At 24.0% G+C, this 24,181-nt stretch overlaps 1 protein-coding gene across 5 annotated transcripts in view; it reads right to left on the bottom strand.

Annotated features, from left to right (window-relative positions):
* Positions 1-24,181, bottom strand: part of LOC127283781 (diacylglycerol kinase eta) — a 179,970-nt gene that overhangs the window by 93,500 nt on the left and 62,289 nt on the right. The window contains exon 1 of one of the 5 annotated variants that reach the window (XM_051308871.1): positions 8,791-9,889. The exons of the other annotated variants lie outside the window; for them this stretch is intronic. Within the exon in view, the coding sequence (XP_051164828.1) occupies positions 8,791-8,793 (3 nt within the window). The 5' untranslated portion in view covers positions 8,794-9,889. Of the gene's footprint in view, positions 1-8,790; positions 9,890-24,181 lie in introns of those variants that run through there. 5 annotated transcript variants of the gene reach the window in all.

The raw sequence follows: 24,181 nt of genomic DNA on the forward strand, positions 1-24,181 counted from the left end.
TTAGTTCAAACATAACCTCAAAATTCAAGAACCTAGGTCAATGAACCGTTGGATTTGAGGCTATGTCCGACAAACATAACTTTAAATTCCCTTAATCAAGAAACGAACATAACCTCAAAATTTAGATCATTATCTCACGGAAAAAGTTTTCATCCGACGTGCGGATAAAATACAAAATTTCTCCATTAGATGTCGTTTCTTTTTAAAATAATTTAAAATTAATTCACGAATCTTAATAATGTTTTTAAAAAAGAAAAAAAAATTTTTATAATAGAGAATTTTTATGTATAATTTTGTACGAATTATGCATTCATTTTTCTATTTATAATTCGTAAACGTATGTAAAAAGAAATAAAATTTTTGCTTCAAATAAAAAAAAAAAAAATCGATTACTTAAATTTACATGTGCGTATCTGATTTTTTTAATCTAAAAAAAAAAAAAGTTTTGAAATAAAATTCCTCAAATAGATATTATTTCTAGAAACTTTTCCCCTTATACATCAAGAAATGCGTTTCTACGTGGAAATTCTTCGCACCCTCAATTTTATTATGATAGTGCCTTTTGTAGATATCGACGTAATGTCTAATATAGAATAATATCAATGGAAGGGAATATATCAAGTTTTTATTATATTTATAATACAAGCGTAACAAAAAAAAAAAAAAAAAATTCCATAAAATTATCCTATATAAAATATTCAATTTTTTAAATATTTATATAATCTTTCTTTAATTTGCTTTTTGATGCTATTTCTTGTACATTAAAGAAAAAAATTTTGTTTCAAAGTTTATATTTTGAAAGTTACATTTTTTTTTTTATCTTTTTGCGGAATATGTTCAAGCAACTTTTACTAAAGAAAACTTTATATATCTCTTTCTATTAAAGTAAACAACCTCGCCTCTACTATTACTTTGCTTCTTTATCTTTTACTATCTCCCGAGACCTCAAAACCTTTAAATGCATTTGCCCTTGAAAGAGAGAACGGATATTGTATATATATATAGGGAATAATTATAATTTTTTGATCTTTTTTTTAAAAAAAAGTACAAATTTAAATATAATTATAAAAAATAGCTAATTAATTAATTAATTTTTTAAAGAATGATTATTTAATTTTAAAAAATCGCTTACTTAACTATATATCAAATAATAAAGATACTTATTTATTATTATTATTATTTATTATTATTTATTATTATTTATTATTATTTATTTATTTTATTTATTTATTTACTATTTACTTGAAATAAATAATTTTTATTTAAATAAAATAAATGTGAATTAAATTTATTTTTATTTGGATAAAATAAATTATATATATTCGAACAAATAACTAAAAAAAAACTTTTATTTAAAACGAAAAATATCATTTAAAAAATGAAAAATAACATTTAATTAATATTTGTTATAAAATTAAATTTAATGAATGTAAATTTATCTATATAAGACAAGTATATCTATTATAACGATTATATATTTTATATCAAAATATTTTTTAGATTCATTCAAATAAATGGTAATTAAGCATTTTTTAAAATTAAAATTTCTTGACGGACTCACTTTTTTTTTTGTGATGTCCTTGTAAACAGGATTTTTATGAATAAATTTACAATGTACTTTATGTGTGTTTGCACAGATATCCATACATGTATATATGCATTAGATGCCTTCATGTTTCACGCAAATGGAAAAATCAATGATGAAGTGCAAACGTATATATCAATGTCTATATGAGTCAATTCTTTGAAAAATTTTACTCTACGATTTTTTTCCGAAAAGTATTATTTCAAAATACCTTATATTTCAATAGAAAACTTCAAAAAAAAAAAAAAAAAAAAAAAAAAAAAAAAAAAAAAAAAAAAAAAAAAAAAAAAAAAAAGATTTTATTTCCTTTTTATTATTTTATTTTTATAACAAATTTTTGTTTGAATTTTAAATTGTATAAAAATTGTATACTTTAGAAATTAAAATTAAATTTTTTAATTTAAATACATTCAGTGTAAAAATTGAAATGAGGGCCTGATAAGGCACTGACCAGATTTCCCTATGTGGTCATTTTAAGAGAAACTATTATTATTATTATTACTATTATTATTATTATTATTATTATTATTACTATTATTATTAATTTTATTATTATTATTACAATACAAAACACTTAAAAATTATTTTGAAAAATCTCGTCCGCATTGGGGATCGAACCTTGGACTATTGGGAAGCAAGCCGTGTACTCTGACCACACAACTACGTTGACATACAGATTTCTTTTACATAACACTTCTTTTTGAATATTAATTACCTTCTATATTTGTGATAACAAAAAAACTTAATAATTTTTACGTTAAATAATAGTTTATAATCTTCTTAAATAATTTATTTAAAAAATCATGAAATTAATTTATTAAAATTGTTAATAAATTAAAAAATAATATTTTTAATATTTAAAAAAAAAAAAATAATAATAATAATAGTAACATTTTTAATAATAAATTTTTACTTTTTAATAATAAAAATAAGTAGATTTTTAATTTTTTTCAATTTTAGAATTTTTATTTTCAAGAAAAGAAATTTATCTCCATACTTTTCAGAAAATGATAAAAAAGAAATTTTTCTATTTATATTTTTCACGTGTTTTTTTAAACATTAAAAAAGAGAGTCGTTTGATAATTCCCGATGGTATATATAAAAAAAATGTAATGGCAATTAAATTAAAAGTTATAAAATTGTTTTTAAAAAATTACATTACAACATTGTTTTAATTAAAAAAAAAATAAATAAATAAAACTACATATGAACGAAGCGAAAAAGAATTTGCAGCGAATTTTGGCAGAAGAAAAAATCTATTGCTAAACTTGCAGAAAGTTATATAGCACCTAAACCAGATTAAAAGTTCTGTACAATAATGGTGTAATAACTTTTCATAAAATCTAATAACCCTGTTTACTAGAATTTACTACTTTTCAATTTATATTTTGTAATTTTATAGAGTTTTCTATATATATATATTAAACTGAATGTCACTATAAATAATATAAAATATATAAAAAGGATTTTTTAAAAAATAATTTTATTAAAAATACTAAAAAAAAATTTTTTTTTTCTATATTTTTATTTAATTAAAAATTATTATTTGGTTTTGTTAAAAAAAATTCTCTGTACAATTTATGTATTTATAGTTATAATTTTATATTTATAATAAATATAAATTTTACAGAGAAATGAGCCAAAAAATTCTGAACGTTAAAATAAACGAAATATTTTTTCAATCTATAAATTATATTAAAAATTATGATGGCAATGTAAAATAAAACAGTAAATTAAACAATTATTAAATTAATAACTTCTTTTTAGATATTGAAAACAATATTTTATAAAGAAATTCGATCTTAAAGAAGTTAGAAAAAATGAAAAAAATGTTTCAAATATTATACTGCCTTTGATGATGTTAAATTTAAAAAAATCATAATTTCCTTCAGTTTAGAAAAGTAAAATAAAAACTCATCTTTTTGGTTTTGGCCTATACGACTTTTATTAAAATTTAAAAAATTATTTGTTTGACGTTTCGACTCAAATATTGTGTCCTCATCGGAAATTACAATTTATTAAACGTATAATGTTATTATTTATGAAGCCAAAAAAAAAGGTATATGAAACATATCAATTAAAAAAGGACATATAATTAAAACTCTCATACCAAATCAAAATGGAGATACGTGCATAGCCAAATAAAATTTTTCATATAAACAAACAAAAAATTGTAAACATTGTCATCTGTAAGAAAAATGAAAACTCTAAATTATCCAAAGAAAGTTTTTTAAAAAAATATTTATAAAGAAAATAAATTTTGTTACCTGTATCAAACAAAAGTTTGTTGAGTTATAAAAAGGAAAATGTAATCTTTGTCACAATAAAAAAATTTTCCGGTGTCACTAATTTTTAAAAACAATTGTCAAAATTAAAAAATTAAAAAAATCAGAAATAGATGTCAAAATAAGTTAAAACATTAAAATAAGTAAAAAATAATAAAAGGAAGATAAAACTCCGTCCGAGTCTATTCCTCGTGAGTCTCTCTTTATAACTAAATTCAAATCATAAAGGTTTGTAGTAAATAATAAGCTAATTAACGATGATAAATTAAATAAGCGGACGATAATATTTTACATTTTATAAAATTTTACGAAATTAAATTTACTAAATAATTTATAAAACTTCCGTAAAATGTATGAAATAACAATAAATAAAAAACATCAGAACAATAAATAAATATAAAAATAAAAATAATTATAATAAATAATAAAAATCTTTAAGAGATTATCAAATTCATTTTCATCAAATAAAAAAATACGTATTTCCTTATTTTTCATAATAAATATAGATTTCGAAAAAAAATTCTAAATGATACTTTCCAGTGGAATACCCCATATATAAATATATAATACTTATACAATTTGGTATATATATATATATATATGTAATATAATATAAGTTTATGACAAAAAGGGTGAAATTATAAATATACACGAATATGCCATCATATTGCAAAAATCGTTAAAATCTGTTTTAATATCAAACCATTTTTATAGTTTCATAAAAAAAAGTTATATACATTAAAAATTTTTATTACAAAAGATTTTTAAATTTTTAATAGAATATTATGTCGCATAAAAAACATATTTCATTTTTTCTTTTTATATGATAAATATTTTTTTCCCACAAAAAAAAAGTAAATCACATATGTGAAAAAATTTATGATCTAGTATAGTAATTTATAATATAAAGTTTATTTATAAAACTTGTAAAATGTCAAAAGGTTTTTTCTATACGAAATTTTTCTCACGTATGAGAAATTTTTATGAAAATAATTACGTTATCAATTATTATTATTATTATTATTATTATTATTATTATTATTATTATTATTATTATTATTATTATTATTATTATTATTATTATTATTGAAAAAAATAAATAAAAATTTTGAACTATTTTGAGTTAAATTAACAAGATCTCAACTTTCAAGGATCAAATTCTAAATGCAGCAATTCCTTTAAAACAACACTTTAGATTACTCAATGTTAGCTCGAAGTAGAATATGTACTTAACTTATTGTCAGTCGAGACGTGACGTGTGAGTTGTACTTGAGGTAGAGTAAAAAAAAAAATCGGAAAAAAGTATAAAATTAAAAAAAACTCGGTTAATTTTAAAAGTGGATTTTCAATATTAAAGTACAAGAAACATTAGAAAAAACTAATTAACTCGTAAAATTAAATTGAAAAACGTAATTAATCAAAATGATATATACATATCTTTAGTATTGTAATTATTTTTTTAAAAAACTTATAATTATTTCAAAGCCTAAACGAAAATTAACTTTAAACAATTTTTATTTGTTCCAATTTTCATTTACAATAATAGACATTTAAATGAATTTTTATTATCATGTATTATTATTAAAATTCTTAAAACGCTGAATTTCCATTTGACCGAAATTGAAAATATCCGAATAAACATAACCTACAAAAACATTTTTTCGCAAATTTAAACATTGACCAATCATCACACGTTTCGCTTGATAATTTCTGATTGAACAATTTTAAAAATTGCGTTGAAATTTTATTTGTAGGTTATGTTTTTGTTCGGACATTTTCAATTACGGTCAAATAAAAATTTAGCGTTTAATATGAATTCAATTAAAACAATAATTTGTGAAAATTAAAATTTCAAAAAAATTTAAATTTTTTTAAGATGGAAATTTTGATATTTAAAAATTCGAATCACCTTCAAATTCGGTTGATTGAGAATTCCTGTTAAAATAATAATCGTTTAAATTGAAATTTTTTAAGTAAAATTTTGGTAAATAGAAATTCTGTTAAATAAAAATTCAAATTTCGTAAAAAATTGTTTACAAAAAAAATATATTCTATTAAATGCGAATATGAAAAATTGGTTAAATAGAAATTCCGTCAAAGAATAAGTCGAACAAATAAAAATTTGGCTAAAAGAAAATTCTATCTATAATGTAATTTTATCAAATAAAAATTCTAACAAATTAATTTTAGCTACTTTCTGCGTCTCTATAATATAATATAATATAATGCAATATAATATTATATTGCATATTATTATTATTATTATTATTTTTGTTATTTAAGAAAATAATTTTTTTTAATTAAACAAAATATTTACTAGTTGCGACACTAAATCAACTAACTTTATACTGTAACAAGCTTTCTCTTTTTTTTGTGCTTTTAATAGTTAAATGTTTACTTAAAATTTCCCATTTCCGCTTTTTCCCAAGGTTCTCTGAAAAAGCTTTTGATTCAGGTTTAGGTCAGAAAAAACATTTCGAATATTTGCTTTCATTCACTAACCTTTTATTTCCTTTTATAGGGAAGATAAACAGGAAGAGAAAGCTGCCCTTTACTTCTCTATTAAGTAGATTTTTATGTTTCGTTAGTTGTTTTCTTACGATCCCTTAATTCTTTTTTTTTTTAGATATATATATATAGATACATTTACTATTTTATATAATAATTATTTTTAATCACAATTTTATAAATTTTATTTTTGCAACAATATTTTTCCTTTTTTTTTATATTATTATTATTTTTGTTTTAAGTCTCAATATTTTATTTTTCTATTTCTAAGAAAATTTTTTTATTTAATTTTATATTTTTACTTTATTCATGTTTATTTATAAAATTTTAATAAACAAAATGTGTTCTTCTTGTTCTATGTAATATTAAATTTTTTTTTATTTCACATATACATTTCTGAGTATAAAATCGTTTTTGAAAATAATATCACTTAATTAGAAAAAAATTAATTATTTATTTAAATGATTATAATAATTATTATTATATATAATTATAATAATTATTTTTTTAAATGTCAAATTGAAATTAAAATTCAAAATGCATCATAAAGTAGTTTACTGTTATAGGTACATTATACAACATAATAATACTCCTTGATATATATATATATATATATATATATATATATATATATATACGTATTTATAAAATAAACATTTCGCAATTTCAGTCGCCAAATTGCTTTGGCATTTTAACCTATAAAGTAAGTGGTCAACTTGACATTTCAATAAAATGACAAAATCGTTATGACAAATACGTGCAGAGAGCAAATAAATGGTAATTAATTTCTTATATAAATATATACTCTCATAACAAAAAGATATCCATATCAATGGTCGATATCCTAGAATGGTCTCCAGGATATCTTGGGATATCCATAGGATATCCCTAGGATATTTAAACCGCCGGTCTGTGAGACATCAACAGGACATCCATAGGATATCCACAGGATATCCCTAAGACATCCACAAAATATCTATTGGATATTATATCGCAGGATATCCATGGGATATCCTCAGGATGTCCGTGGGATATTCTTAGGATATTCACGGGATATTTAATATCTCAACATATATTTTTAAAGGTTAAAATTGTTAAGCTAATATAATGAATAATAATATAATAAAAACAAAAATTTTATGAGCTTCTAATTTATTTTAAATGAAGATTTAAAACGCATTTTTCAAAGTTTTTAAATAAACTCATGCACTTAATGTATAATTAATATTAATAGTTATTCGTTATTTGCGGGGAAGAATTTATATTGTTTAAACTTTAACGCCAATTTATTTTCTGGCAATATTAAGCATATGAATAAAGGAATGAATCACGAATGAGAAAAAAATTAGTTAATAATTTTTCAAATTAAACAACTTTCTCGAAAAACAAGTTGCATTTTATTTTATTTATATATAAAATTTAATTCACAGAATATTCTCACTCGTAGTCTCATAATGACTTTAAAAACAGTATCCTGAGAATATCTTCTTGATATCCAGAAGATATACTGAGAATATCCTGAAAATATCTGTGGGATATCCTGACGATATCTATGGGATATCTGGAGGACATTTATGAAAGTCTATAGAGATATCCTTAAGAGATCCTTTTGATATCCTCAGATATCCATAGGATATCCAAACCGCCGATTTTTTGGATATCCTTAAGAGATCCTTTTGATATCCATAGGACACCCCTAGGATATCTGCGGGATATTATCAATATTTCCCAATTCGCTTTCTAACATTATAACAATATAATTGAAAAATTTAATAATTTTTTAAACAAAAATATATTTTTAATATTTAATTCAAAAATTATATTTTTTTGTTTGAAATAAAAAATATTTATTTTGATTAAAATTCTTTTATTAATCGAAAAATTTATTGTAAACTAATCTTATTTTATGTAAATAAATAAAATAAATAAATAAAATTAATCAAATTGTATTTATTATTGAAATTAAATAATTATTATTTATTAAAGGTTAAGAAAATTTTAACCAAACAAAAGAAAAAGAAACAAAAAAAATATATAATACAAATATACAAAAGTAGTATTAAAAAACAAATTTAAAAAAAATTTTAAATCTAATTTTTCTCTAAATGTGTGCAACAAAAAAATTTGTTTGTCTAAATAAAAATTGGAATATTTGATATTTAAAAATAAAAAAAAAATTCATTCAGACAAATAAAAATTATTTTTTCCATAATTTTTCGTCAACCAAAATTTTTTGTTTCTAAAAATAACAAAAAAAAAAAAATTGGCCTTAAAAAATACCTTTAATCATATATTTGCGAACAAAATTTTGATTCGAAAACTTAACAACGAATATTGAAAATTTAATAAATAAAAATATTGTGAATATAAAAAAATTTCTACACTAAAATGACAATAAAAATAAAAACTCACCATAGACTATAGTTTTTTTGCAGAATATCTTCTTATATTATCCGAAGAATAATTTCAAGAATTATATATATATTTAAATGATTGTCAATACGCGTTTATAAATATTAAGTGCAAATTACAATCTCTTATTTAATTTAAAAACAATAATTTTTTTTTTTTAATTTCAAAACTTTTACTTGTTTTTTTTTTTCAAAAATCGAAAATAAAATATCACACACGTGCTATCAATAAACTTTTACTTATCATTAATCTAAAAGTTATTTAATTGAATTTAACTTTTCATTTAATTTCTAATAATTATTGATAAATCACTTTGTTTATTAATATTACTAATTGCTATAAGTATACTATAAATTTACTTTATAATCTACAAGTTTAAGTCTAATACAACTTTGCTATGTGTGTGTGTATATATATAGAGAAAGAGAATATATTTAATTATATCTCATAACAGATTAACATTTCTCTTAAAATATATATAGTTTTTAATTTATATTATTTTTAAAAAAATAAGTTGACAAAAAAATACCGTGAGATTGCCTTTCGCTTGTATATTGTACTTTCAAAGATTCGGAAAAATTCGCATCACGTGTTTCTATATCCGCGTGACTTTCGTCATTTTTTTTTTTTTTTTTTTTTTTAAAGCTACTTCGATTCTTTTATGGACTGTTTATTTTTTCTTTTTAAAATTTCGTCATTTTATTTGATTAATTTTCGAAATAATTACATAATTCTTCGAAAAATAAAAGTTTTAATCTTTAATCAGATGGCAGCGGGTTTTTTTTTTTTTTTTTGTGGAGTGCAATTCTATTTTTTGTTCTGTTTAGTAAAATTTAAGGTAAATTTTTTTTTTTTTTTTGATCGCGAATTTTTTGTTTTTCTTTTTTTTTTGGAGGGGAATTTTTGTTATTTGAAGATGGGCCACGGGAAACGTTTGCACTCCGACTAAGCTTATCGCAAGCCCGCCACTGAAGCTAGTTCAACTTCAACCTGTCCTCGTTAACTTCCGGATCTCGGTATATATAACGTTCGGGGAGTTTCGGTGTTGCCCTGCGCTTTTGATATTGCACACGTCTGACTCAAAGGAACTTCTATCACTTATCACTTTAGCCCAATGAACAATGCGTGGTTGACAGCTTTATGAATTTCCATTTACAACTTGTGTATATACGTCAAAGACAACTAATCAAGACCTCCCTGACCCACAATTTTCTTCAATTGTTCATATAGATACTTTTATCTATATATCACTCAAAAAAAAAGTAATCTTAAATTTAGAGGAAAATTCCTCTTCTAAAATCCTCTGAATATTTCCTCTTAAAATGCGAATATCCCATTTCACTGTAGAGAATATTTTTATTCTTTGTTATGTAATGGAACAATGACAAAAGGAGTACTTTTGCATTTTCCTCTTCAATTACGATTTTCCTGTTTAAATTTAGTATATTTGAAAAAAGGAAAAGTAAATACATGATATCGATTACATTTTTTTCCTGTTTGACATTTGCGCTTTTGTTTTTCGAAACTGTCAATTTTCGTATTTTTTCATAATAGTGTTGTGTATAAATACAGAAAATGTAACCTCTCGATGAATCTACAAAGCTGAAGTACGCAACGTTTATGATAAACGATTTTTGAAGAAATAATTTTTTAAAATAAAAATTCTATAATTTTTTGCCTAAAAAATATTTTTTTTATATAATTTGCTGATTAATGAAAACTACAAGAAATATTTTTTAGGCAAAAAATTACAGAATTTTTCATTTTAAAAAATTATTTCTTGAAAAATCGTTTATCATAAACGTTGCGTATACTATAGCTTCGTATGAATCTTCATTTCTTACTAATTTTCTTAAATATTTGCGTCCAACTTGTTTGATATTTGCAACTGGCTATAGCATTTTTTATTATTATTGTAATTAAATCTAATGTATTGATGTTCAGCAAAAAGCAAGAAATTTTTTTCAGAAATGTTTAATTATCTTTATTCCAGGAATCTATTATAATTTACCTTTTTTGAATGTAAATAATTAAATCTTATTAAATATTTATTATATTGTTAAATTTTTAAAAAAATTATTGGTTCTCTTGACATTAATAACACTAGGAATTTTTGAGGTTGAGGTTTTGATATCAACATTTAATTCAATGTGTCAAAACTGTACTTTATTATCAATACATAACCATTATTGTCTAATAATTTATTCAAAACCTATGTATTACGGTTATTTTCAACTTGTCAAAATATTTGAATATTATTCTTCCTTTAAGAGGATTTTTTCGAGAGGAAAATCCTTCTAAATTAAGATTATTACTTTTGATACCAAAATTAAGAGGAAAATATGCATTACATTTAGAGGAATCCTCTAGAATGAAGATTACTTTTTTTAAGGTGTACAAATACCTATATATGGGTGCGATTCATTAGAAAGATTCATTTTGGTTAGATGAAAATAAAAAAAAAAAATTTATTTCTTAAGCTCTAAAGCATTGAATCAAATTAGGCTCACAAAGATTTAACATTTCTGTACCTTAATCATGCAGTATTATAACTATTAAGAAAGATTTATATAATGTTGTTGATTAATTTTAACGAGGCCTTTAAACGGAAATGTTAAAATTCTTTAAAGAAAAAAAAATAATTTTTTTTTGTCAGTCAATGATTGTGATAATTATTACTTTTTAGAAAAATAAATTCCGATATCGGAGAGAAATTGACAGTGATGGCGACTGTCACGCCATTTCTGGTGACTATACCGTTTAGTAGATTTTCGACGAACTAATTTAACAGTGGGATTTACTAAACAGCCGTTTTGTAGCTGTGACATATTAACTGTAGAGTAGCACCAATTGTTAAAACTGCCAAAAAGTTAAAATGACCGCCTTTGTTGTGAATATGCTAAACATAACCTACTCTATGTGATTTAAATGATTTAAATTTACTGTTTGGGAGCGTTCATAAACTATGTAGACCTATTTTTGTGACTTTTTGACACCCCCCTCCCCCCACGTAGACTAACGTAGACTTTTGATGAACCCCCCCCCCCTCCCCCCGTGTTTCACGTAGTTTTTTTTTAATATGCATTTTTACTACATATTTAATTATATTCGCATATTATACAAACAAGTCAATTAAAAACAGTGAAATAATCTGAATAAAATATTTTATTCTTTACATATTGAAATGTTTAAAATCAACAAATACAAAAAATCTTTTAATACGAAAATAACATTTTTTTAAAATTTTCTTAAAATTTTTTTTTTTAGAGATTCCCAAGTAGCACGATATATCAAGCAGATGTCACGGTGATATCACCGGGGAATGTCACCGTGACAACAGGAAAATGTCAAAATGTCCGCCTTACGGTGACATCGAGGTGATATCATGGTGACATCAAGGTGATATCATGTTGATATTTTACAGGGACTTAAAATTGTTAATAATTTAAAAAATAATAATAAATAAAAAAAAATAATAAAAAAAAAATAATTTAAAAAAATTTTAAATCCCTGTAAAATATCAACATGATATCACGGTGATATCACCATGATTTTGACATTTTCCTGATGTCACGGTGACATTCCCCGGTGATATCACCGTGACATCTGGTTGATATATCGTGCTACTTGGGTTTTAGTATATTTTAGTATATATTAATTACGTAGTTAGAGTCGACACCCCCCCTCCCCCCACGTAGACTAAGGTAGAATTTTGCTTAACCCCCCCCTCCCCCTAAACATGCTACGTATTTTATGAACGCCCCCTTTCTTGTAAAAATAAAGAATATAAAAAGAAATTGTTAGCAAAAAAGACAACTCGGAGGTTTTTGGGGTCGTTGATTACGAATCTAATGTTAGTTTTTAAAAATTTTCGAAATTCAAAAAGGCAGATCAAAAATCGCGGACGATTTAAAAAAAAATTATTGGATTTATCTGAAACTTGTTAATGGAGGGTTTTTGGTGTCTATGCGATTATGAATCTAATGTTAGTTTTTCAAAATTCAAAATGGCGGATTTAATATGATGAACGAAATTTTAAAAAGTTAAGCTGAGCTCTTGAAAATGACAAAAAAATGAGATCTGTGTTCTGTAACCTCCTAGTGGTTGATCCCGGAAACTACAAGTAGGTAGGCAAATGACAGAAAAAATTGGCCCTGGATTTCTAAACAGCCATCGCAAATCCGATAATTTTTTAAAAATTCATCCGCCATATTGGATCCGACATTTTGAATTTTGAAAAACTGACATCAGATTCGCAATCAGCGACCCCCAAAACCTCCAAGTAACGAGTTTCATACAAATCAGATAATTTTTTTAAAAATCGCCTGCCATATTGTATCCGCTATTTTGAATTTTGAAAAACTGACATCAGATTCGTAATCAGCGATCCCGAAAATCCTTAAATACAGTGGATAATGAATTTTTTGTTACTTTAAAAAGTCAGGCGTTAAAGGGTTAAGGACAACATGATTCGACAGTATACACACTCTTAAAAAAGATACGAGGTGAAAATTAAACATTGTCATAAGTAGTAATTTAACCTAAAAGTGTAATTCTACACAACTATGTGTATCTTCACAACGCTCTGCAATGCAATTTAACACAGAACTTGTAATTTTACCATGTTGAAAGTTGGAAATTATTTGCTTCACGTTCAACGTAGTAAATTTACAGTCTGATGTAAATTTATTATATAATTTTGTAAATTTATTTTGCTTGTGTTATTTTACAATTGCGTTGTCATTCAACATATTTGCGCTTGAAAAAAAAACATTTCGAGTGTAGGTAAATAGTATATCGTTCTCACAAGAAGTTTCAGTTCCTTGAATATTAACCCAGTGAGCAAAAAATCATGTTCGTTCTAAAAACGTTTTTAGAAAGTTTTATGTCCGCCAAATAATGTTCTGAAACATTTTAAGAACATGGATGTTCAAATAATGTTCTAGAACATTTTTTGACTGGCATGAAACGTTCTTAAAACATTTTTGGAACGAATATGGTTATTTGCCCACTGGGAATTATTATTATTTCCTACATTTTAATATGTCTTAATGTGTTTTATATTTTTTGATTAAAATAGTCGGTAAAGTAGATGTAGATTCTACATAAACAAAAAAAAATCTTTATTTTCTTTACCGATAATTTTACTCAAAACATATAAAACACATGAGACGCCTACTTTTTCCTCAATTTTTAAATAACCGAATTTTTAATTAACATAATTTAAAATTACAAAAGTGTTAATAAACCGAATTTAAATATTTCAGAATTTTTAAAAAACCGAATTTTTATAGTTCCAAATTTTCAGTTTACACAATAAAAAAATAATCGAAATACCATTGGTTATAATTTTTATGTTCTCGAATATTAAAATTACAGAAAATGAAAAGAGCTGAAGTTTCACTTGACAGACTTTCTGTTCAACCTAATTGCGATTGGACAAAATTTTAAGAGAACAGAAATATCAGTTAACATAATTTCAATTTTGCAGAATTTTTAGTTAACATAATTTAAAATAAACAGAAATGTCATTTGACATAATTTTTATGTTCTCGAATTTTAACTTTTCCGAAAATAAAAATAACAGAAATTTAACTTGACAGACTTTCTGTTCAACCGAATTGTGATTGGACAGAAATTTAAGAAAACAGAAATATCATTTGTCATAATTTTAATTTTGCCGAATTTTTAATTTACAGAATTGAAAAACAACCGAAACACCATTTGTCAGAATTTTTATGGTCACAAATCTCAGATTAACCAAAAATGAAAACAGCAGAAGTTTCACTTGACATACCAAATCCATTGTGTATTCATTGTTTAAACAATCATCAACAATGGATTTATTCTATCAAATGAAAGTTCTGCTGTTTTTATTTTCGGTTAATTTGAGATTCGAGAACATAAAAATTATGACAAATGACATTTATGTTTATTTTTAATTATGTAAACTAAAAATTCTGCAAAATTGAAATTATGTTAACTGATATTTCCGTTATCTAAAAATTCTGTCCAATCGCAATTAGGTTGAATAGAAAGTCTGTCAAGTTAAATTTCTGTTATTTTTATTTTCGGAAAAGTTAAAATTCGAGAACATAAAAATTATGTCAAATGACATTTCTGTTTATTTTAAATTATGTTAACTAAAAATTCTGCAAAATTGAAATTATGTTAACTGATATTTCTGTTCTCTTAAAATTTTGTCCGATCGCAATTAGGTTGAACAGAAAGTCTGTCAAGTGAAACTTCTGCTCTTTTCATTTTCTGTAATTTTAATATTCGAGAACATAAAAATTATAACCAATGGTATTTCGATTATTTTTTTATTGTGTAAACTGAAAATTTGGAACTATAAAAATTAGGTTTTTTAAAAATTCTGAAATATTTAAATTCGGTTTATTAACACTTTTGTAATTTTAAATTATGTTAATTAAAAATTCGGTTATTTAAAAATTGAGGAAAAAGTAGGCGTCTCAAACACATAGATGGGAAACAACTGCTTAAAAACTAAGACGTGATATTTTAGATGAAATGAAATTTCTGTTGATTGGATCATATGTTATTTGAAAGTTTAAAAATGGGAACTTATGTACAGTAACTATTATAAGAAATAGAGATTATGAAAAATTATATATTTGCAAAACAAAATTTAGGATATTTAAATTTTCTGTGTTTTGTGAATTATGTCAAATAGCAAATAGTGTCAGTGAATTTTAGGTTATGTGGATTTTAGAAAAATAACAATTATAACAAATAAAGTTTAGAAAATTGAAATTTATGTAAAATAATATTTCGAAGGAATAAAAATTCTACTAAATGGAAATGTGATTAGATGAAAAATCTAGATAATTGAAATTCGAACATTTAATACTTCTAACCAATGCGGTCATTTGTCAAAATAAAAATTATGTTAAAAGGTAATTTGATTATTTAAAAATTAGAATAAATGATTATTCGAAAAAATAAAAATTATGTTAAACGTTATTTCGAAATATAAAAATTATGTGAAATGACATCTCAAAAACATGCAAATTATATTAAATGGCGATTAGTATGAATGAATTTTAGGTTTTGTAAGCATTCGGAGAATTAATAATTATGGCAAATAACCATTCGGAAGAATGAAGCTAATGCTAAAGAAGTTTTCGGCAACATAAATATTATGTCAGTAGATAATTCTATTATTTAAAAATTAGAATAAATGATTATTCGAAAAAATAAAAATTATGTTAAATGGTATTTCGCAATATAAAAATTATGTGAAATGACATTTCGATAATAAGAATTTCGATGTCTTGAAAATTATAAAATTGAAATTTGGGGAATAATCATGCGCCCCTATAGAAAAAAATAAAAAGTTTAAACGAACCTACAAAATAGTAATAACTTAAAATTTTTGTATATTTACACGCAAAAAGCTTATTAATATCTACGAATTGTACAAAAATCAAATTTTTTCATATATTTACTCATGGGGTTTTTTAATAGGGGAATAGTGTCAGGGTTGGACACAGTTTTGGCTTTTTGTTTATAAATATTTTGTTTAGATAAATTCAGTCAATTGTGGTATATGGGTGGAAAGATCTACAAAAGAGGAACACTTTTGCTGTGGACCGTAAATTGATTGGTCCAAAATTAAAAAAGTTATAAACATTTAAAAAAAAAATCTAGTCAGGGTTGGACATTTCAGTCAGGGTTGGACACTTTTTGAAAATCGAAACGCATTATTGGTAAAAACGTAAAATAACATTTGTAATGTTTTTTATTCTTATTTTTTCATGTTTATCTTTACTTATTGTTTACAAATTGTAAAGCTTCATGGGTTTAAAAAAGGAATGAACTCATATTACAAAAAATAACGCTTTATTGTTCCAAATAACTCAATGAAATGATGAACAAAATTTATGCAATTTAAGTATTATTTTTCTAATATCTTTGGCACAATTTTGCACTGAAATATCAATAAAATAAAATTTATTTATAAATTTTGTCAAATTCATAATTAAGATAAGTGTCCAACCCTAACTAGAAGCATCATTTTCGAATTGTGCTAACCATAACCAGACATGTGTCGCGATTCGATTTTTCACTTTTTTTTTTCTTAAATTATGTACCCCACAATACATTCAATAAGCTTACACTGAAAAAAAAGTTCTGGTTAAAGTTACTAGATGCGTTTGGTTAAAAAATTTCTAGTTATTTTAACAAGAAAATATAGTTAAAAAGACTAAACAGTTCTAGTTAAATAAGTATGGTTAAAATATTCTGGTTAAAATAATTCTGGTTAAAAACGCGCGTTCGCGGACACTGCATAGCGTCTGTTGTTCTTTTTCGAATAGTTTATCGTGCGGATCGCAAGAATGGATGAAAAAGTTAACCAAGCTCTGGAAAATTGGGGTTTGGGAGAATTAAAAGATCTGTTTAAAGGTTGGTTAATTAATTTTATAATATAAGTGAAAAAATTGTTGACGAACGGCAAACCCGTTCGTATGGAAAATAGTTTGAAGGTTATGTTGAAAACGTGCTCGACACGTTTTATCAGAATTTTAGTTCTGAATAATCATATTTAAATAAACATTATTAAGAGAATTGCAGTGTAAAGGTGTTATTGTTTGATTGCATTTATATGCACATAATACAAATTTTTTTAATTCATATTTTATAATATTTTATAATATAATATAATAATAATAAATTTAATTAATTCTCTGATTAACTAGAATTTCTGGTAAGATCAACCAGAAATTTTTTTACCAAAAATTTTTAACTAGAAAAATTCTAGTAAGATTAACTTGAAATTCTAGTAAGATTAACTTGAAATTCTGGTAAAATTAACCAGAATTTTTTAACCAAATTTTCTAGTACTTTTAACCAGAAAAAGTAGTAAGGGTATATATAACTTTTTATTCTGGTTAGATTAACCAGAATTCTGGTTATTTTAACCAGACTTTTTTTTCAGTGTACCTTGCCGAATTCTTGCTTTTTTTTACACATTTTTTAGGTTTATTCACAAGTCAAAGAAAACTTTTTTTGTCTCTTCGATTGCACCGAAGTCACAGGAGACGCTACTTTTGATTCTCCAAAAATGTAATGCCACAAAAAGTTAGGTTACACTACTAGAAGATTCGTCACGTACGCACACAGGTGGCGCTAGTGTTCTTATTTAAAAAAAGCCAAGTGTCCAACCCTGACACTATTCCCCTACAACAACTGTAATTTTACTTTTAAGTTATATAATAACATGCAGATTGTCAAATTACACTGAGGTTATGTTTTAATACTATCAGCTTGTATTTTTACTACGTCGGACGTGAAGCAACTAATTTTCAACGTCCAACGTTGGAAATTTACAACGGATTTTTTTAGAGTGTCTATTTTAAAACAGAAAAAATTGCATAAAAAAAGAATCCACTAAAATGAAGATTACTTTTTTATCATTGGGTTTTAAAAATATTTCTTGAAATCAAGAAAATTTCATTTTCAATCAAGAAGATTGACAACTCGAGCGCAGAAAAAAAAGCTAAATAAAATAAAATTATAAAGAAAAAAAAGATGTTTCATTAAATAAAAAAAAGAAGAAGTAATAACCCACAAAAAGTTTAGAGAAAAGTAAATGTATAAAATAATAAAAGTATGTCGAATTGTGGAAAGCTGAGAGTCGAAACTATTTTTCTATCCTGTCGATTCCAAGAAATAAACTTCTTGAGGCGAAAGGATTGGAAAGACGATCGTACTTTTATTTCAAAGTTTTACGTTTTTCGCGTCATTCAAGTGCGAATTTCTTATATATGAAATAATGTGTATATATATATATATATATATATATATATATATATATATGGACATTGACAGTTGAACTTATTCAGCATATAACGAATACTATTCATCTTTTATATCAAACATATTATATACATTATCCGTGAATCGAAAAACGCAAATAGACTTTCTTTAGGTCAATGATTTTCTATTTCGATTCCAATACGTGAACAATATATTTCATATATATACATTTGTTATATATATATAGTCAATTTCCAGTAATATTTACAAATAAATTCTCAAATAATATTTCAATAAATTTTTCCATTCAGATAAAAAACGATATTCTAAATTTAAACATAATTTATTCATTTTATTCTTATGATTGAAATATAATAATCTTTAAATATAAAAATACTATTTTTAAAATGAGATTATTTTAAATTGTAAGAAATATTTTTAATTTTACACTGAAAAAAAAATTATTTTTGATTTAAATAATATTCGATTATACTTGACTATTATCAAATATATATTTATTATTGAACCAAGTAATTTTTATTTGAACTAAATTAACTATATTTGAAACAATTATTTCTGTACTTAAGAGTGTTCAATGATCTCTGCACACTAAAAAAACTATATTCTAAATTTAAAAATATCTTCTTAGCGCCTATTCAAAAATATTTCCCATGCATTTTATTCTTAAAGTTAGAATATAATATTCTTAAAATAAGAAACATTTCTTAAATTAAGACAAAATTCTTAATTTAATTCTTAATAGGCGCCACGAAGATATTCTTAAATTTAGAATATAGTTTTTTCAGTGTGAAATTCTTTGGCAAAGAGGGACCTTTAATTATCGACCTATAAAAACGGCACTGAACGTGAAAATGATAAACATTAATTTCCTAAATCCGAAAGATTTTTCAAATCTATGCAAAAACGCAATCGTAAAATTAGAAATAGAAAAGTAATTTATAATTTAGCTTTATTACGTCCTGCCGCCGTCAGATGACAGAAGCATGCAGGGAACAAAAAGTCGCAGTTGTCATTATTATTACTTTCCTATTTCCAATTTTACGATCGCGTTTTTGCATTGATTCGAAAAATCTTTCGGATTTAGAAAAATTTATAGGATAAGAAATCTTGTCACGTTGGTCGATTTTACAAAAAGTGTCCATAATTCAAGAGAAAAGTGTTTTAAAATCAATGTTTATCATTTTTACGTTCAGTGCCGTTTTTATAGGGCGATAATTAAAGGTCCCTCTTTGCCAAAGAATTTTAGAGACCGTTGAATACTCTTAAAACAAATAACATTTAATAGACTCAAAAATTATTTGATTCAAGTATAAATATTTATTTGATAATAATCAAGTATAACCGATTATTTGAATGAAATAAATTTTTTTTCAGTGTAAAAATATATTATATTGTATTGAAGAATTTTTTTAATTTAGAACATCTTTCTTTCGATGACAAATATTTTTTTTATACCCTCAATTACAAAGTTACTATTTTGTAAACTTGAATGCATGAAAATTACACAATATTTAATAACTTTTTATTAAATATTTTCTATATTCTATATTAATGCAAGTTTTTGTCAAACGAAGCAAAGTTATTTTATAGGTTTTTCAGAAGTATATTTGTGAATTCTTTTGAATTTGTTGTTCATAAGATATCCTCTCAAAAGAACGAATTTCTTTTTGAAAAATTTAAAATTGAAAAATTCCTTTTCAAAATAGATATCGTTTTTTTTTTAAAAAAAAAAACTATATCAAACGAAGCATATTCTATTTAAGATTTTTCTCTTTTGGGGGATTTCACGTATGGCTTTTTTCTTGTAATTATTTTTTTTCTCTTAAATATCAAAATAAAAATTTTTTATCAATAACAGTTTCGAAAGCTTTTTTTATGCAAAATTTTGTTTTAAAATAAAAGTAACTGAAAAATTCGATTTCTTTTCTTTTTTTTTGATATTCGAACTTTTTAACAATTCCGTAAAACTGTTTTCGCTCTATAAAATATGATCTTTTGATATTTATGCCGAATTAAGGCGACTCATTTTTGTCTAAAGTAAAATAATTCATTTAAAGCCAAGATTTGATTATAATATAAAAAGTGTTAATTCTTTTTTTAATAAATGTCATTTTTATAATATTAATTAATTGCACTGACTGAATTACTAATGGGTATGTTTAAGATAGAAATTTTTTTTCTTAAATATAACAATGTGAAAAGTACTAATTCTTCATTATTAAATCATTTTTGTGTGATCTTTGAAATTGCACTAATTAAAAACACCAATTAAAATTAGATTGAAAATAAATGACATTTCAAAGAGTAGAAAAGTTTTTCTTTTTAATATATATAACAATAGACGTGATTTTCAGAGAGTTTTTATTTCATCTCTTTTTATAGTATAGCTACATGCATATTGTAAGTTAAGAAAAATATAATAAGAACCGACAAACAATATTTATTATTCCTTCTTTAGAATTATATAGGTCAGAAAAAAGTGTTTATTATATTTGTAATATTCACATTTTATTCTGGTAATGTTATTACACTGTAAAAAAAAATTTACTTGATTCAAATACTCGATTACTTGATTATATATTATCAAATAAATATTTACTTGAACCAAATAATTTTTATTTGAATTAAATAAATTGTATTTTATTTGAACCAATAATTTTTGTATTTAAAACAAATACCATTTAATTGACTTAAAATAATAATTATTTTATGCAAATAAATATTTATTTGATTAAAAATATATCAACAGAATAAAAATACATTTGATGTTTAATTATTATATTCAACAATACTGTCATACAATTGAAAATCATATGTAAGTGACAAGTATTTACATATGTCATTTACGTATGTTTTTCCATATTGTATGGCAGACTAAATGTACTTGTGTGTATATAGAGTGTGGGTGGTCCACTCTATTTCGACATATCATTGATTTTGACATTTTTCATTTGGCTAACATTTTTTTTTTATCTTTTTGTACTGTACGAAAAAGAGTTTCATGATTTTTTTCAAATTTTTTTATCTTAAGGATACAAGATAGTCAAAAATTAAAATTTTTTAATGTTTTCTTTTTTTTGAATTCTCATTCATTTTTTATCTATTAGGTACAATAACGAATATCTATTTCATCGAATTTTCAAAAGTTCGAACTTTTATTTAATCGATTTTTCAAATGTTAAAATTTTTATTTCATCAAATTTTAAAAATATTTAATTTATCAATTTTTACTTTTGTCAATTTAGTTTCAATGTTTTATATAGAACCAACAATGTCTATATACATATACATAAAACGTAGAAAGTAAACTCACATGATTAAAAAGTTTCAATCTTTTTATAATTGGAATTTTTAAAATTTAAGTTAAAATAAGGTAACTCTTTAAAAAGTGTTTGCATCAATGAATTTGCGAATTGTTATTAATATTGTATTTTATCTTTCTTTAAACTATATATATCTTCCTATATTACAAAAAGATATCGCCGCCGCTGTTTCAAGAATTCTTGACCTAGGAGGGGGGGAGTCCCCCCTCCTAAATTTTGAGGTTATGTTCGTTTCAAGGCTCTGAATATAGCCGCAAGTCCCCCCTCCCTCCTCTTATTTCCCCTCCTCCGCCAAAATGGCCTAAATTTTAAGGTTATGTTCGTTTCAAGACTCTGAATATAGCCGCAAGTCCCCTCCCCTTCTCCGCCAGAAATGACCTAAATTTTGAGGTTATGTTCGTTTCAAAGCTCTGAATATAGCCGCAAGTCCCCCCTTCCTCCTCTCATTTCCCCTCCTCCGCCAAAAATGACCTAAATTTTGAGGTTATGTTTGTTTTAAGACCCTAATAAAGCAGTAAGTCCTTTCCCCTTCCCTCAACTCTCTCTGTATTTCCCGCCAAAAATGACATAAATTTTAAGGTTATGTAAATTTCAAGACTTTCAATATAGCCGCAAGTGGAGGTGGAGTTCCCGCCAAAAATGACTTGAATTTAAAGATTATGTTCGTTTCAAGACTTTTTAATAATTTATTGGTTTTTAGGCAATTTCATTGAAATTATTTTTAAAAATAATTTCTTAATGTCGATTTTAATTTATTTAATTATTTATTTATTATTAATTTAATTAATTTATTAATTTTTATAATATTTATTCAGATTTCAATGAATTTGTAGTAATAATTCTTTGATATAGGTAGTTCATTTGGAAAAATAAGATCAATGGAAAATTAAAAAAAAATGATTAAAACAGGGGGGTTGGCGCGCGAAGCGCGCAGGGGGGCGTAGCCCCTCTAGTATATATATATTAGACAAGAATTAATCATTTATCTTTTCCTCATTATTTTAGGTCAATTAATTTTACTTTATAAAAGTAGATTCTCACAACTATCATTAATCGTAAGTTATATAATACCCTACATACATCTAGACGTTTTTATAATTTAGAAAAAAAAAATTCCATAGATAAATTTTCGCAACTTTAAAAAAAAATACAATTAGTTGATTTATAAATTATTATTAAAGTTTATATTTAAATAAATATTAAATTATTTTAAATTTATAATAAAAACTTAAATTCCATATAACCGATTTTTCATACTACAGAATTTATACTTAACCGAAAAATTATTATTTAAGAGAATTTCTAATTGACAGAATTTTTATTTGTCCGAAATTGCAAATGGCCAATCAAAAATTATTAATAAAATTGTGATTGGTTGATTTTTAAAATCGTGCCAAAATCTTTCTGTTGATTGTTTGTTCGGTCATTTGCAATTTCGGACAAATAAAAATTCTATCAATTAGAAATTCTGTTAAATGATTTTTCGGTTAAGTATAAATTCTGTAGTATGAAAAATCGGTTATAAAGAAATTCTATCAAATAATAATTGGAGCAAATAAAAATTCGTCTAAAAGAAAATTCGAAGTAGTAAAAATTCTGTGAAATGAATTTTCGATTATATAAAAATTCTGTAATATAGAATATCACAATAAACAAATAAAATTCGGCTCAATATACTTCTTTATTACTGTGGGACCTTACATTGGACATACTATTCAAAATATTTGACTGTTTCCATACTTTTTGAATACCCTGTATATAATTCTATTAAATAAAAGAATTTTATTATGTTATCATGTGAATATTTTTTAATCTATAATGAAATAATAATGAATTCTATCGCCCAGGCAGAAATCGACGATCGGCATGGTACCAGGTCGGTACTGGCGGCGGACTTGCCGGTGCCGGCGTGATACCGGCATTTCCACCGGCCCGGAATTGAACTCAGGACCCTTGGACTGCAAAGTCGACGCCACATCCGCTAACCTAAACCTGCTTATGAGTAGTAAATGCAAAGTGCGCTTATAAAGTTTGAAACCAGGACCATTTGCAAAAAGTTCTAAATTAATAGAAAACAACTTATCTAAAAGTCAATTTCAATTATGTAATGGCAAAGTTGATAATTATTTAGTACTATACATACATTTATAACAATATACGTTGGGACGGAGGCAAAAGATAAATCGTTGACACGGTACCGGCCCGGTACTGGCTTTAAAGAAAAAACTTTCAGAAACGCAGTGGCATGAAATTAATTTAATATCTTA

This window comes from Leptopilina boulardi, unplaced genomic scaffold (genome assembly GCF_019393585.1).
Source record: "Leptopilina boulardi isolate dan_hultmark-lab unplaced genomic scaffold, ZJU_Lbou_2.1 LbouV2_310, whole genome shotgun sequence".
NCBI lineage: Eukaryota > Metazoa > Arthropoda > Insecta > Hymenoptera > Figitidae > Leptopilina > Leptopilina boulardi.